We start from the raw sequence: 15,385 nt of genomic DNA, 5'->3' as shown, positions 1-15,385 counted from the left end.
TCGATCTTAGTCCGCATGATTCCGAGTGAGTCGACTCATTAGTCTGTCAATGTGTACACAGCGTGACGTCACAGGTCCCCCGACCTTTGTGACGTCATCATGGCTTACTATGACGTAACGTAGCGTGAGGTCACATGATGCCGTCATCACACGGGATCGTAGCTTGGTCACAGTGGGCCGATCTCGGAAGCAATGGTGGATTCCGGAACCGCGATGCGAGCTGCGGATCAGTTAGAACGCATCCCGATCCCAAAGGCATTGCCAAAGCCACGTTAGGCGCCCAAAGCTTTCCGGTATGGGCGGGGGAAGGGGGATGGGGGTTATCAATACAATCGACATTGAAGAAAAAGGATGAGCAAAAGAGAGTTTTTGCTTTCGAGTCGTTAACATGATGATGATGATGACGTTTAGAACATTATTTGACGCTGGGGAGATCCTACGCCACCCGGCTAATGCCACGTAGGGATCGTCAAGCCGAGCTTGGCGGCCCATTCATGGGAATTCTGACTTCCAGGGTTTGATCGTTCAAGTTCGGGGCTGCGTATACAGGTTGCTGCCCACCTGTCCTCGATAAATGTGAAGTCGATAACATGTTATCATTTTTAATGACTTAAGCAGGTATCCTCGATATCATGAAAAAGTGTCCTTCTAGATTTTTTATTTGCTTTTATTTTCCTGTTCACCTCCGTCCTCCGCGCGTTGCCTTGTTACATTTTTTTTTTCGCATTACGGCGATTCTTTCACCAACAACAGACGTCACAGGACACTCTTTTTGAGGCAAATGAAGCACTTGCGAATGAAAACGTTTATTCGTAAGACCCTCGGGAGTGAGAACTACTGCATTGTACCAAATGTTCGGTGATCATCTTGCACTGAGAACTTCTCTGCTACGGAGTAAACAATACCGTCAAAACGCCGTGCATTCGCCATCATGAAAACAAAAGTACCCCATGCCGTCTCCCTGACCTACTCGTCATGTGTTACGAGGTGAAAAAATAATGTTTGTGTATGTAGGAGTTAACGATTCTTTTGCTATAATGTGTTCTAATGTTTCACCATCCTGAATTCTCCGTAGTAGGAAACGTTTTTTCGCGAACATATTTAGTGTATACTACTCTACTAAGAACGACTTTTGGGCTAAGAAAACGTATTGCAATGAACATGTGGTTTAAAAAAAAAAAAACTCAAGTGATGTCCACGACGTAACAGCCAAGGGCATGGTACGAAATTTATTTCAAGGGAGGGGTGAGAGGGGTTACATTACTTTTGTGTGCGTTCGTGTATGCTTATGTTTTGCATATGTATGTGCAGATATATACACAAAAATGTAAAAAAAATCAGGGAAAAAAAGAGAGGAGGTTAAACGAAGCCGTCAAACGTCGAGTGAATGGTAACAGCTAGCCATGAAAAAGTTTAATGTTTCGTCATCTACTTTCTATACATTACCTGAAACATAGATTTTAGGCACAGGTAACGATAAATACATTATTAATGTATTATAAAATATAAAATAAATCCCCATATTGCTCCCACTTCCGTGTGCATAAATACTCAGTCTTTATTAAGCACAAGACTTCGTCAAAAACACGCAGTCACTTCCGCAGTTTTACTCATTTTTTCGCATTTACTTCTGTTACGCAAATATTTGCTTTACTGTTACATTTGATCTGCGCAATGTTGGAATTCCAATGCCGCGCGTCTTATGACTGTAAAACGTGAAGGTCTGGCTTTATGGAGGCTTCGCTGGGCAGAGTGCAAATAAGGAAAGTTGGCTCTCAAAAATTTATTTTCCTAGGACATTCCTGTTTACAGTGAGCAGTCGTCGTTGTTTCATTGAACCGACGAATAGTGCGCGATAATTTCAGCCGATCATTCGACTTGTCATTTGTCATGTGAAAGTTATGCACATTAACGGATGAATGGCGAATTTCGAATATCATAAACAAAAGAAAGTCAGTGGTGATATAACGATATTTTATCCCACCTATCGGTATGATTCGATAACGTATTATCACGATAGGTGAAATGAAAGTGTGTTACATTGCCACTATTACCTCTTATCATCTTCAGTTACCTTGACACCCAAAGCAGCCCAACGCTGTTGGTATCGTGCTTGTAAATACGGTGAGCATCACGTACTCTCGTAAACTTCGTTCCGCTTTTGACCCGCCACGGCGGTCTAGTGGCGATATAAGGCACTCGGCTACAGACCCGCAGGTCGTGGGATCGAATCTCGGCCGTGGCAGCTGCATTTCCGATGAAAGCGAAAATGCTTGAGGCCCATTGCTTAGACTTAGGGGCATGTTAAAGGGCCACTCACCAGGCCCCGTAACAAATTTTAGTTAGACCGTGGCAGTTCTTGTGTGTCCGGTGATATGTGAGGTTTAACGTCCGAAAACCGCCATAGGCTTATGAGATACGCCGTAGTGGAGGGCTCTGAAAATTTCGACCACTTTGGGTTCTTTAACGTGCACTGTTGTGCGTCCGATGTAGAGAATTGTGCCCAAAAATTTTTTCAGTCTGTTCATTACAAGCTGAGCAAAATGGTATTTTGAAGCGGCGTGGCAGGATGATGCGAGGAGGTGAGCTCGAAACCCTTGCCGCTCGCCCCGCGTAGCCTTCGCAAGGCAATTATCTTCCCCATCTTCTTCGGCATCCGAGAAAACGGTCACGCACGTATAATGTCCCCGAGCAAGCCCTATACTTCCTCCGAAGACGCGAACGGCATTGCTTTGTTGACCAACGTTATTTTGTTGTTTAATGCCTGTTTCTGCGGGATGGATGTCTCTGTAAGCGCTCGTTTAGAAATGAGGGCTTATACGCAGTAGAATAGATGAGAGTACTGAGTGCCCGAACGCCAGAACCCTTAGTTTCATTTCCAGGGCTGGCGTTCGCTCAATGCGCTAACTGCGGGGAAACGAACGCATGCGAAACGCAGGCACATTAGCCCCGCATCTCGTTGCAAGTCACGAAAAAAATTGACAGCATAGCCACGGAGTGAATGATGGAGAGTGTGGCGAAGCATTCGTCCGTTCATTCATTCTTGCTTCCGTGAGTCCAAGCGTCCGTCTGTGTGACCGTCCATGCATCCATCCGCCCGTCCGTGCGTGCGTCTGTTCGTGTGTCCGTCCCTGCGTTCGTCCATGCATCCGCCCCTGCGTCCGTTCATGTGTCCATCCATGCATCTGTTTGATGCTCGTTCATCCGTCTATTCAACACTCCGAGTACCACCATCTCGCATCTTTTCATCATATATTCTCCATATAGAAGCACCGCCATCCAGCGGACATTCCAAGGATTAAACGGGAGGTGGCACATGCACACTTTCTAACGGCTTGCGCTTCGGGTCTACTTCCCACCTTTAACCACCTCGAGCTCATGGTATATACTAGTTCACTGAATTCATGGCACTGCGGCCCAACGCTCGCTAAACCTTTCGAAAACCAAGGAGGTTACGCCCAGCGAGTATAACGTAGCAACCTTTTCCTGTCAGATAGTGCTCAATGTACATGCCAATGGCTGCTAATGGGAAATGAGAGACAGGAGAATTCGGCTTTTACTTTCTTACGGCTTGCGCTTCGTATCTACTTCCCACGTTTAACCACCTCGTGCTCATTCATGGTATTAACTAGTTCATTGTATTCATGGCACTGCGGCTTAACGCTCGCTAAACCTCTCTAAAACTAAGGAGGTTACACCCAGCGAGTATAACGTAGCAACCCTTTCTTGTCAGATAGTGCTCAATGTACATGCCAATGGCTGCTAATGGGGATTGCAGCGTGCACGTTAACTAAAAGCCGGTTGCTTCTGTCTCTCGTTCCCCATTAGCAGCCATTGACATGTACATTGAGCACTATCTTTTATTGTTCAACAACGCACAAAAGAAATCTCTCACCGGCACCATCTTGGAGGTCAAAATGTTATACTTGTTACATACTACTACAATGGCTACGAGGGACAAACAGGTGTTGCTATAAAGAGCTTCGCCCCTAAAAAAAGACGCGTACATTTCCTTTTTGAGTCTCATTAGTAATCTCAAGTTTTATTCATCAGTTCATGCAACAAGTTACACGAACTCACAAGTCGTATGAAATATTTGTCGCCCTGTCACGTGCTGCTGTTAGCGATGTCAAAGCACAGTCGTCTACGTAGAGAATCGATGTCACATTTCTACAGTCTACGTAGCGCAATTCCTACGTCTACGTCATGCCCTCATTCTCTGGGCGCGCGCCCATGAAAGGGAGGGCAAACAGCTTTTGTCTTCATTGTGCTCGTCAGCTCAAAATTACAAACTTGTCAGACCTGGTGAGTCGTCCTTTAAAGGGCCACTCACCAGGCCTCATATCAAACTTTAGTTACATCGTTAAAGTTGTCGGGTGTCCGATGAGGAACATTTTGCTACAATTTTTTTCAATCGGTTCATTACGAGCTGAGAAAACTCTGAAGCGGCGCGAAACGAAGCTGAGAAGAGGTGAGCTCAAAACCCTTGCCACTCATCCGCGTAGCCTTCGCAAGCCAAATCTCTTCCCTACCTTCTCCGGCATCCGACCAATAGGTCACGTGCGCATGACGTGCCCGAACAAGCCCAACCCCCGTACAGCCGAGTGACATTTTCGTGTGTGTGTGTGTTTTGACCAGCATTGTTTTGAGGTCTACTGCCCGTTTCTGCGGGATGGTTTGCAAGCGCTGGCTTAGACGCGGTACAATAGATGAGCACAATTAGTGAGTGCGCGAACGCTTAGGAGCGTTCCACGGCTGTCATCTGCTCAATTCACTGACGGTGGAATCGCGGGAACACGAACGCATGCGAAACGCCGGCAAATTAGCCCCACACCTCGTTGCAATTCACGGGAAAAAAATAAAAAAAGAAGAACGCTCGCATTCTCTTAGGCCGCGTTCACACTGAGCATTCCGGCCGCCGAAAGTGCTCCGAATCCGGTTCGGCGACGGCGAGATCCGCCGAAAGGGCCCTCTCCGCGCCGATCGCTCTCGGACCGATTTTTGCGGCGTCTGCTGCCGAATCGGTCACCGCGGACCAATAGGAGCGCTAGTCAAGGAATTTTGAAAAATGGCGACCAAGCCCTACTCACTTGTTATGCCGCAGTGCACGTAACTGAATGTTGAAACCAGCGTGAGTTTAACCTACTCTGTGCTTACTTCACCTCCGTATTACGTGAAAGAGGTGACCGAGCTTGCTGTTGGCGTGACCGAGCATGTAGCGGTCTTGCAGAGCAAAACGAACCCACCAACGCCACTGGCGTCGGTGGTTTTTCTGCTCTTCGTGCATTACAAGACAGCCACTTGCCAGCAAAGTAACCAGTACTGTCTTTTCTTGCTTCTTGCGTACGAGAATCGTCGAAGTATACACCACCGGATAGCGTAGTAGCGTTTGCGAGCCGCGACAACAGCCGGGTGACAGCGCATCCATCTTGCGTTCGCCCCGTAGTAGATGGCATATTCGGCGGCGCGGGGCGCGTCCAGTGCGAACGACGCTGCGTTTCGGCGGCAGGGGAATTTCGGTCGCTGTAGAAAGCGGATGTTTCAGTGTGAAATAGGCATTATTGCGTCTCATTATTTATCTAGAGATTTATTAATCTCTTCAAGCAACAAATACATAAACTTCGCATGTTGTGTTAAATAATTTTCGCCATGCCACATGCCACTGTTTGCAACTTCAGAGGAGAGTCGTCTACGTAGAGGACCAACGTGAGTGGTTTTTAAGAAAGAGAAAGGAAGAGAAAAGTGAGCCCCGTTATTGTCTGCTTCAGTGAGCGACACCGCCACAGAGCTCACAAGGGATGGGGGTGAGGAGGGATAAAAAGGGTCAAACGTCACTGCATTGCCGTGTACGTAGAGCCATTCATACGCGCACGTCATGCCCTCATTCTCTGGGCGCGCACCCGCAAAAGGAAGGGGGAGCAGCGTGCATCTTGAAATTTGACTCATTTCCGCGGCGCGTAGCGTTGCATATTTTGGCAGACATGATCTTAAACGTCTAATCTACGCATTGCGCTTGTCAGCTCAAAATTGTCAAACCTGGTAAGTGGCCATTTAAAGAACCCCATCTTGTCAACATTCCTGAAGTCCTCCACTACGGCGTCTCTCATAATCATGTGGCGGTTTTGGGACGTTTAACCCTGACAATTATTATTATTATTATTCGTTCCACTTTGAAACTCCTTTGCGCTATATGCGGTGAATGTGCACTCGCGTCACTCCGGCTTGCCTCTCATCACAATCAATAATCTCGATAGCTAACGTCAATCGATTATATACGTAGACTTCGTTCACTTTCTTCCATTTTGGTGTTCCTTGTGCTAACAAACTTGAAGATGTAATAAGTACGGTCGTGACAAAAAGTGTAGGTGAATTAAGAAAAGCTCGTTTACACCTTGTGGTCATGCATCCAGTGGCTGAACAATGCATGACCGAGATTACGATTCATCGCAGTATACTTGTACAAAAATATGCTCTCTGTGTTTCTGCGCTCTTTATCAGGCCCATCAGTTCCCAGATCAGCTGGCAGGGTGCGGTGGCGGCACGATCTCTATCTCGTACGCCACGTCCTTGCTGCTCATCCAGCTGAAAGAATTGTCGAACTGCAACACGTCTGCGAAGAAGAGTACGGAAGAAAATCAACGTTGTCTTGCAATGTTACACATTATCATAATTATAATATTGATCATCTATATTTAAAATAATGAATGATTTAATTGAAGGACCGCTATATTGACAGCAGCAGCTACTGACACAAGGAGGGAGCACTATTGACAGCAGGAGGGAGGGAGGGAGAAAAGCAGCATGCGCAAATCTCCGAAAGACGTTTACGCAGCTACCAATCTTCGTGACTACATACAGTGGCTCCATAACAGTATTCCCCACTACGTAATATTTATCAATCGTGTAACCGACTCTTAGCACAGCAGTGTTTTTGCGTTCCGCGGTCATCACAGAGCGACAATTGTAGTCTATAATCAAACCTTCGACATTTACTGCTTATGCAACTAAACGGTAGTCGAAGTTTTCCGGAGCCCTTCATTACAGACTCCCTCATAATAATTTGGTGGTTTGGGGAAATCAGACCTCAACAGTTTATTATTATTATTATTATTATTATTATTATTATTATTATTATTATTATTATTATTATTATTATTATTATTATTATTATTATTATTATTATTATTATTATTATTATTATTATTATTATTATTATTATTATTATTATTATTATTATTATTAAAGTGTTGCGGTCCTTGTAAGCCGCAGCGAAGGTTTCTCACACGCATTTGACGCGCTGAAGCGTACGCGCTGGTGACATGATACCGAGCATAAAATACGAGTGTGCAGTATTCGTGAATACCTTGCATTTCCCCACGTAATGAATTCCTGAGCGTTGTAGCGTTACTCCTCTTGTATTCCTTGGCCTCCGAAGTCCAAGTTAAGTGAGAAAAACATTTAATTCCAACCACTGAGTAAGTTGCCGCAAGCTCAGGACACGCTTAGATATGCCGTCGCGCATAATATAGCAACTTACACGTTCCGCGCTTCGCACAGACGTTCTTCGTACATTCATGTTATGCCATACCAAGTTTGGTATCGATATCATTATCAAAACGGCCAGGAGAGCTGAAAGTCGTAGGTGGCTAGATAGATAGATAGATAGATAGATAGATAGATAGATAGATAGATAGATAGATAGATAGATAGATAGATAGATAGACAGACAGACAGAAAAAAAGATAGATAGATAGATAGATAGATAGATAGATAAATAGATAGATAGATAGATAGATAGATAGATAGATAGATAGATAGATAGATAGATAGATAGATAGATAGATAGATAGATAGATAGATAGATAGATAGATAGATAGACAGGCAGACAGACAGACAGAAAGATAGATAGATAGATAGATAGATAGATAGATAGATAGATAGATAGATAGATAGATAGATAGATAGATAGATAGGTAGATAGATAGATAGATAGATAGATAGATAGATAGATAGATAGATAGATAGATAGATAGATAGATAGATAGATAGACAGGCAGACAGACAGACAGACAGACAGAAAGATAGATAGATAGATAGATAGATAGATAGATAGATAGATAGATAGATAGATAGATAGATAGATAGATAGATAGATAGATAGATAGATAGATAGATAGATAGATAGACAGATAGATAGATAGATAGATAGATCGATAGATAGATAGATAGATAGATAGATAGATAGATAGATAGATAGATAGATAGATAAATAGATAGATAGATAGATAGATAGATAGATAGATAGATAGATAGATAGATAGATAGATAGATAGATAGATAGATAGATAGATAGATAGATAGCAACTTACACGTTCCGCGCTTCGCACAGACGTTCTTCGTACATTCATGTTTGCCATACCAAGTTTGGTATCGATATCATTATCAAAACGGCCAGGAGAGCTGAAAGTCGTAGGTGGCTAGATAGATAGATAGATAGATAGATAGATAGATAGATAGATAGATAGATAGATAGATAGATAGATAGATAGATAGATAGATAGATAGATAGATAGATAGATAGATAGATAGATAGACAGACAGACAGACAGACAGACAGACAGAAAAAAAGATAGATAGATAGATAGATAGATAGATAGATAGATAGATAGATAGATAGATAGATAGATAGATAGATAGATAGATAGATAGATAGATAGATAGATAGATAGATAGATAGATAGATAGATAAATAGATAGATAGATAGATAGATAGATAGATAGATAGATAGATAGATAGATAGATAGATAGATAGATAGATAGATAGATAGATAGATAGATAGATAGATAGATAGATAGATAGCAACTTACACGTTCCGCGCTTCGCACAGACGTTCTTCGTACATTCATGTTTGCCATACCAAGTTTGGTATCGATATCATTATCAAAACGGCCAGGAGAGCTGAAAGTCGTAGGTGGCTAGATAGATAGATAGATAGATAGATAGATAGATAGATAGATAGATAGATAGATAGATAGATAGATAGATAGATAGATAGATAGATAGATAGATAGATAGATAGATAGATAGATAGATAGATAGATAGATAGATAGATAGATAGATAGATAGATAGATAGATAGATAGATAGATAGATAGATAGATAGATAGATAGATAGACAGACAGACAGACAGACGGACAGAAAAAAAGATAGATAGATAGATAGATAGATAGATAGATAGATAGATAGATAGATAGATAGATAGATAGATAGATAGATAGATAGATAGATAGATAGATAGATAGATAGATAGATAGATAGATAGATAGCAACTTACACGTTCCGCGCTTCGTACAGACGTGAGATCCGTGCTCTGGCACGAGACTGCACGAAGGCACCCGGTGCACCTCGAGCATCTGCTCCTCCACGCCTTCTCCGCCGGTGGAAGGAGGCTGGTAGCGAACTCCGAAGCCGAGGTCTCCCTTGGCCGTCTGGAAGGTCCACCGGATCCGGCTGCCGGGCTGCTCCACGGTGAACGGCATCTCGAAGCGACCGCGCCGCTCCACGGTGAAGTGCGGCACGCCATCGCGGCCGTATATCTTCTTGGAGGCCAGCTCGTCGCGGTACTCGTCCGGAACCTCGCCGCCAGGACACACCAAGTGCGGGCAGCGCGGGTCGCCGTCCGGTCCCTTCAGGGTGCCTCCCCAGTGGGCCGGCAGCTTGGACAAATCCATGAACTCGGCCATGGCGGCCTTCCAACCGTCTGCGAAAGTGGATGTGGTGCGTGTCAAGACAGGATCGGCAAATGAGGGCTAGAAATGGTCAAACGAAGCCGTTTCTATTCCTCAGAAGGAAGATGTGTAAGAAGGATGTCCAGAACCTTCGACTTCGCAGTCATAAACATTCGGCAGCTCGAACTACCAGAACAATAATAACAGTACATACGCCCCCCCCCCCTCCCCATGAAATTCCCAATGCTTGCAATATTCAACATTTACGCCTGATAATTTTGTTCTACTCAATCGGTCAATCAATCAGCCAATCCGTGTCAGTCAGATGTCCATCAATCAATCAGGTGGCCATGTCAGGTGCCATGTCACAATGACGCATTGTTGGATCAAAATTTTCGGTAATGACCAAACAAATTTTTACACAAGATAGCATTGCGACTTTATTTATTGATTTATTTATTTATTTATTTATTTATTTATTGATTAAATGAAGGCATGACCGATTGGTCACCAGCGCGTTTCGTGAAGAGGCCCCACAAGCTACACACGCTTCGTAAAAAACGCGACTGGTTTAGAAATGTCGAAGGTTAGAGACCTGTTTCGTCAGCTTTTCGGCCGTCCATCACTTTGCTAGAAAATTTCTACGATATTTAGCAGTAAAAGCAGTATCCTTGCGAAGGCTGGGCGTGTGGGAATTTCGCGCAGAACAATAACGAAAAATACGTTTTGTTCAAGAAAATTATTCGAATAAGCAAGGGTGCACAAAAGCATATTTCACGCACTGATACATCCTTCCCCTTTTTACCGGCACCACAGGGGAAGGAAGAAAAACAAAAATAAACAAAGAACTTCTTAAAACTCCTGTGTTGCGGAGTGCTGCCCTCTGACGACAGTCGCCTATAGCTCAGCGTCGTCGATTACGGCCTTCGAGACGGCCAGTAGAGGCGCGGATTTTCCATGCCTTGCCGATACCATGCCAATGCGCGGCATTCGAGGTCTTCGCTATGAACCTTGTTTGTTTTGCACCAACAAAGAAAACAAACAAGCACACGTGATATCCCCACAGTTGGCGTTATTCTAATGCCGCTCCGGGACATTTTCCGCCGAGCAGTTTAAACTCCGCCTGAGGCGCATCGATACGTGTGTCTGCTGCTAATAACTTTAGGGAAATTCTGAAGCGATGTCACTGGAAGGGAATGCCAGTATATTCGAAGAATTGGCTAAAGTATTCTTCCGGATACTTTCAGCATGTGTTAACAGTGCCAGTGACGCGCGCTCCTGTATAAAACCAACGTTCATGACAACAAAAAAAAAATTAAAATATTCTTGCGGATTGTCGTGAAGCCAACTTGCACAGCAAAATATGCGTGTGGCTATCATCTTAACTTTGGCTTCAATATTCTTTTGTAAATTTCATACAGGTGATATGTGAAAAAAATATGTTATCTTCCAACATAGTCAATGATTCTACCTTAAACTACTATCTGAACTATTTAATGCCACGGTGTTTAGGAAGGCTCCCTGTGCTTCAATCTTTGTTCCGATATATATATATATATATATATATATATATATATATATATATATATATATATATATATATATATATATATATATATATATATATATATATATATATATATATATATATATATATATATATATATATATATATATATATATATATATAGCATTAGCGAATGTTGGTTTTATGTGAATAAATGCAGCAGGCTTGACACAAGCTATGCTTTTTTTTAACTCCTAATGCTGACTACATCTTCAAATGATAGTTTGTACATGCTACTTTGCATCACGGGAACTGCATTCTCAGCTTTCGCTCATAGTTTTTCCCTATTTTATTCTGGTCTAGGCCCTCTTTTTTTTCAACCGATGTTTACATTTTATGTATAAAATGCATCGCAATAAAGAACGTTTGATCGACATCATTTTGTATAAGGCAATGAACAAATAACCTTCACTTTTTTTTCTTTTCGCTTAAAAAGTGCATTGCTTTTCCTGCAAGTTCATTGCCCATCGGGGTGAGGACCCCTTGCTTTTCTCTCACGTGTAAATGCTGAGGCACTTAGTGTCTTGTCTATACAGAATTAGCCACGTCATCCGTTTCACTAGACTGGAGATTTCCAGAGTGTTTTAGATGCTAAAGCATAAATGCTGTACGCTAGTTCAAAAATGAAATTAGAAAATCTTCAATTTCTTTTTTTTTTTACCTTTTCCGTAGATGCCAATCTTGTCCACCGTCCTTTGCGTCAAAAGCGGCCGCATGATTTTCCACAGTATCGGGAAGAAACTGGGCACTGCGACGAGAGCAATTCGCAAATCACGCAGTTAAGGTCAGCAGCCATCGCAAGCTTTCCAACGGTACTAAGTGTAAGACCCTGCACACTACGTTTGTTTAACAGTATGGAAACAATTCAAGCGTCGTGTCTATTCTCGTGCTCTCTGTGCGAAGAAAACAGACTACGAAAAGTAATTTTTTTAGCAGTACAACAAAACAAATTGCATGAAGATTAGCTTTACATTGTGGAGTGGATCGTTCGAGGTGTCTCATGCAAAGAAATTGATCCGAAGGGAATAAAATTGACCCGGAGATGTCTCAAATTTCAGGCTGCAGTTACGAAAGAAATGTGATGAAAGAAATGGGGAGTCGTTGGGGAGGGGGGAAGATGGGTAGGTGAAATAAATTTCCTTCAGGCGAGTGTTCGCGAGGGAGATCTTGTCACTATATATATGAACCAAGCCTCTTAAAAAAGAGTTGACCTTGCTTTCGTATGTCGGTGTTCGGAGGTGCAGTTCACTTTTTTTTATATTTCACGTTCGTACAAATGTGATGAAAGGTCACGCGCCTAACTTACAACCTGACGAGCTCCTTCCCATTCGAAACCTTCTGAACAAGGCTAAAGATGGGATACAAATTTTTGTCCATATTTGAGGCGTTTTATCTTCCTTGTCCTTGAACCAGTGGCTGATATGCACTTCGTAGAGTGAGGCAGCTTACAAGGCTTTCATCTTGCGATGGCCTTCATACCCTTTTGGCTGGAAGGTCGGTGAGGCTTACCCACTAGGCGACCAGGCCCTGTAAAGATGCCTATCTCTCGATGGCAGGGGGCACGATTCTGTGGACAGCGCGTGGACTACGTGGAGCAACGGTGCAGAACGGAAGTAAAACGCGCATAGGGACCCAATCACAATACAAAGGCTTATCTATGGACGTACCTTCTAATATGATGTTGTAGCAGATAGAAAGAACAGTTAGGAAAGCGGGTCGTAAGAAAAAAAAAAGATTGGTCCACGTTCGCAGGCTTCACAAGCGCATATATTTGGACAAGAAACTGGAGAGAACGCAACACGATCGCAAAGCACGCAAGTGATACCTATTAATGAAGTGAACAAGTAGGGATCATCTGGTTTGCTATTCAAACCTGGGGACTGTGGGAAATCGGGATTGACCTATGGGAGACAGAGAACACGGCGCGCACACTGAACGATTCAGATTAGGACAGCGATTAGTCACTAAAGCCTGCAGTCCTATGAAACTGTGGTAGAGCATAGGATTGCGTTAAGAAGTTAGCGAAATACTGTGGCAGAGTTCAAAAGCTTTCATTTTAAAAAATTCACTCTGCTCGCAATGTTTTGTGAAGTGACGCGTTCAGCAGAGCACTGCACGTGCAGTGCTCTGCTGAACGCGTCACTTCAGTGCTCTGCTGACGCCCAGGCTGTAGATATTAAACAGCCTCATTGTACAGATGCGATATTAAAACGCATTATCAATTTCCGCGAAGATTCTTATCATTGAAACACTTTATTATAGCAATTCCTGCGCAATAACGCTGTCCGCGTACGCAGATAGGCCCGTTTTATTTATGTTGGTCGTTACAATGTGATAAAAGGTACTATTCTAGGCATTGTCTCCATTCATGTCTGTACAGTCGCAAAGTTATCTTCCGGGTCATCGAAACCTTGTTCGTTCATTCATTTTGTTTAAGTATACTATCAAAAAATATACTCCCGGTGTCAAAGCAGATCCAAGTATACCCAAATTTCGCTTCGTCTATAGGCTAAGCACCTTAGTAACGTGCTTCACAAGACTGCAAACCAAGTGACCCACCCAACGCTGTCATATTTGAGTTGTCACTGTTCCGGTGAAACAGCGAATGAACTAGTGATGCCCCTGCAGATGTTAAACAAGTGTTGAGTGGCAACGGAAAGTACACGGCCGGGTTGATTGGCGGTTCATGGGAGAGGCCTTTGCCCTGCAGTGGGCGAAGTCAGGATGATGATGATGATGATGATGATGATGATGATGATGGTGATGATGATGATGATGATGATGATGATGATGATGATGCACAGTTGGTCGACGGTTTAGTGTCACTTGACGCCTGACGCCTCACGTTCCCAAAATGTGAAGCCAGATGGCAGTTCGCATTCGCATTCTACGCCTGGATAGGATAGTGAAGCTGCACTAAAGACCCTAGATTTTTCACTTTTATATAAGTCATGTCACCACCACAACTCGCAATCTCTAGTAAAAAAAATTAAATGCGGTTCATAGACCACCCCGCTTCCTCTCATAAACTTTAGCTGCTGCTTTTTTTTTCTGAATCGCCCCGCGCTGAGTAAATGTCACTAACCTGACATGTAATTTAAACCTGTTCCGGGTTTGTGTAATAAAATAGTCGAGTTGTCCAATTGTTTTTCGTGCTCTAACTAAAACACGCCACAGCAATGTTTCATGTCAGATAAGTGACCGTCTGACAGTTTTGTTTTGCGTTCTCCCGGTTCCACTAACTGATCGTTTGGGATATCCAGCACGTGTTTCGTTTTTCCTGTTCCTGTTCTTTCTTTTTTTTTTTTTGCGGAGGGGCTAAACATCACTTGGTCGTTTAGTATCTATGCGATGAATCTCTGTTCTGCAAAATTCCCATAAATGCCACTTACCATTGATGACGAATGCCTTTTCAAGGGACTCCGGAAAGTTTGCTTCGTACATCTTGAGCAAATCGGTCAGAAGGTTGAGCACTGCGAAGAATGAAGAGAAAGAGCGCGTTGATTGATTTGTGGGGTTTAACGTCCCAAAACCACCATATGATTATGAGAGACGCAAAAAAAAAAAGAGCGCGTTCATACATGACTGGCGGAAGGACGAATGAAACGAAGCTAACAGTGCACACCTTGCCAGGAGTAGAGCTGTCGTACTGAAAAGCCCTCGTAGTCCATGATCACGTACTGGGTCTCGATCTCCTTTCCCAACTGCATTGGCGAGAAGAAGACTTCAAGATGACAGCGTTTGTTAGGGGGTTGGGCCGATATGCATAACCACGTGGTCTTTACGACACCCTAAGAAAGTCAGGTTTGCTGACGCTGACCAGATGACCAGATTGTGCCGTCTGATGCGCTTATTTCGAGTGCAGCGTTTACAATAATGATTGTTGGAGTTTTATGCGCGAAAACAACGAAATGACAACGAGGAGTCATGTCACGGAGGGTCCCGGAAATTCCGACGTTCTGGTTTTCTTTAACGTGAACCGACAACACGAAGCACACAGCATTCTAGCGTTTAGCCTCCATCGTAAAGCTATCGCCGTGTATGGTATCGAACCCAGGACCGTCGGGTCGGCATTCGAGCAGCGTA

At 43.3% G+C, this 15,385-nt stretch overlaps 1 protein-coding gene across 2 annotated transcripts in view; it reads right to left on the bottom strand.

Moving 5' to 3' along the window:
• Window positions 1–1,189: 1,189 nt before the first annotated feature.
• The window catches only part of LOC119174776 (SEC14-like protein 2), a 29,860-nt gene continuing 15,664 nt past the window's right edge, over window positions 1,190–15,385 (bottom strand). For both annotated transcript variants that reach the window (XM_037425836.2, XM_075895132.1), the window contains 5 exons: window positions 14,925–15,003; window positions 14,692–14,772; window positions 11,961–12,047; window positions 9,339–9,764; window positions 1,190–6,610 (listed from right to left, as the gene is read on the bottom strand). In XM_037425836.2, coding sequence (XP_037281733.2) covers window positions 6,516–6,610; window positions 9,339–9,764; window positions 11,961–12,047; window positions 14,692–14,772; window positions 14,925–15,003 — 768 coding nt within the window. In that variant the 3' untranslated portion in view covers window positions 1,190–6,515. The remainder of the gene's footprint in view (window positions 6,611–9,338; window positions 9,765–11,960; window positions 12,048–14,691; window positions 14,773–14,924; window positions 15,004–15,385) is intronic.

The sequence above is a fragment of the Rhipicephalus microplus genome, chromosome 5, assembly GCF_043290135.1.
Source record: "Rhipicephalus microplus isolate Deutch F79 chromosome 5, USDA_Rmic, whole genome shotgun sequence".
NCBI classification, from domain to species: domain Eukaryota; kingdom Metazoa; phylum Arthropoda; class Arachnida; order Ixodida; family Ixodidae; genus Rhipicephalus; species Rhipicephalus microplus.
This window is presented reverse-complemented; position numbering and strand designations above follow the sequence as displayed.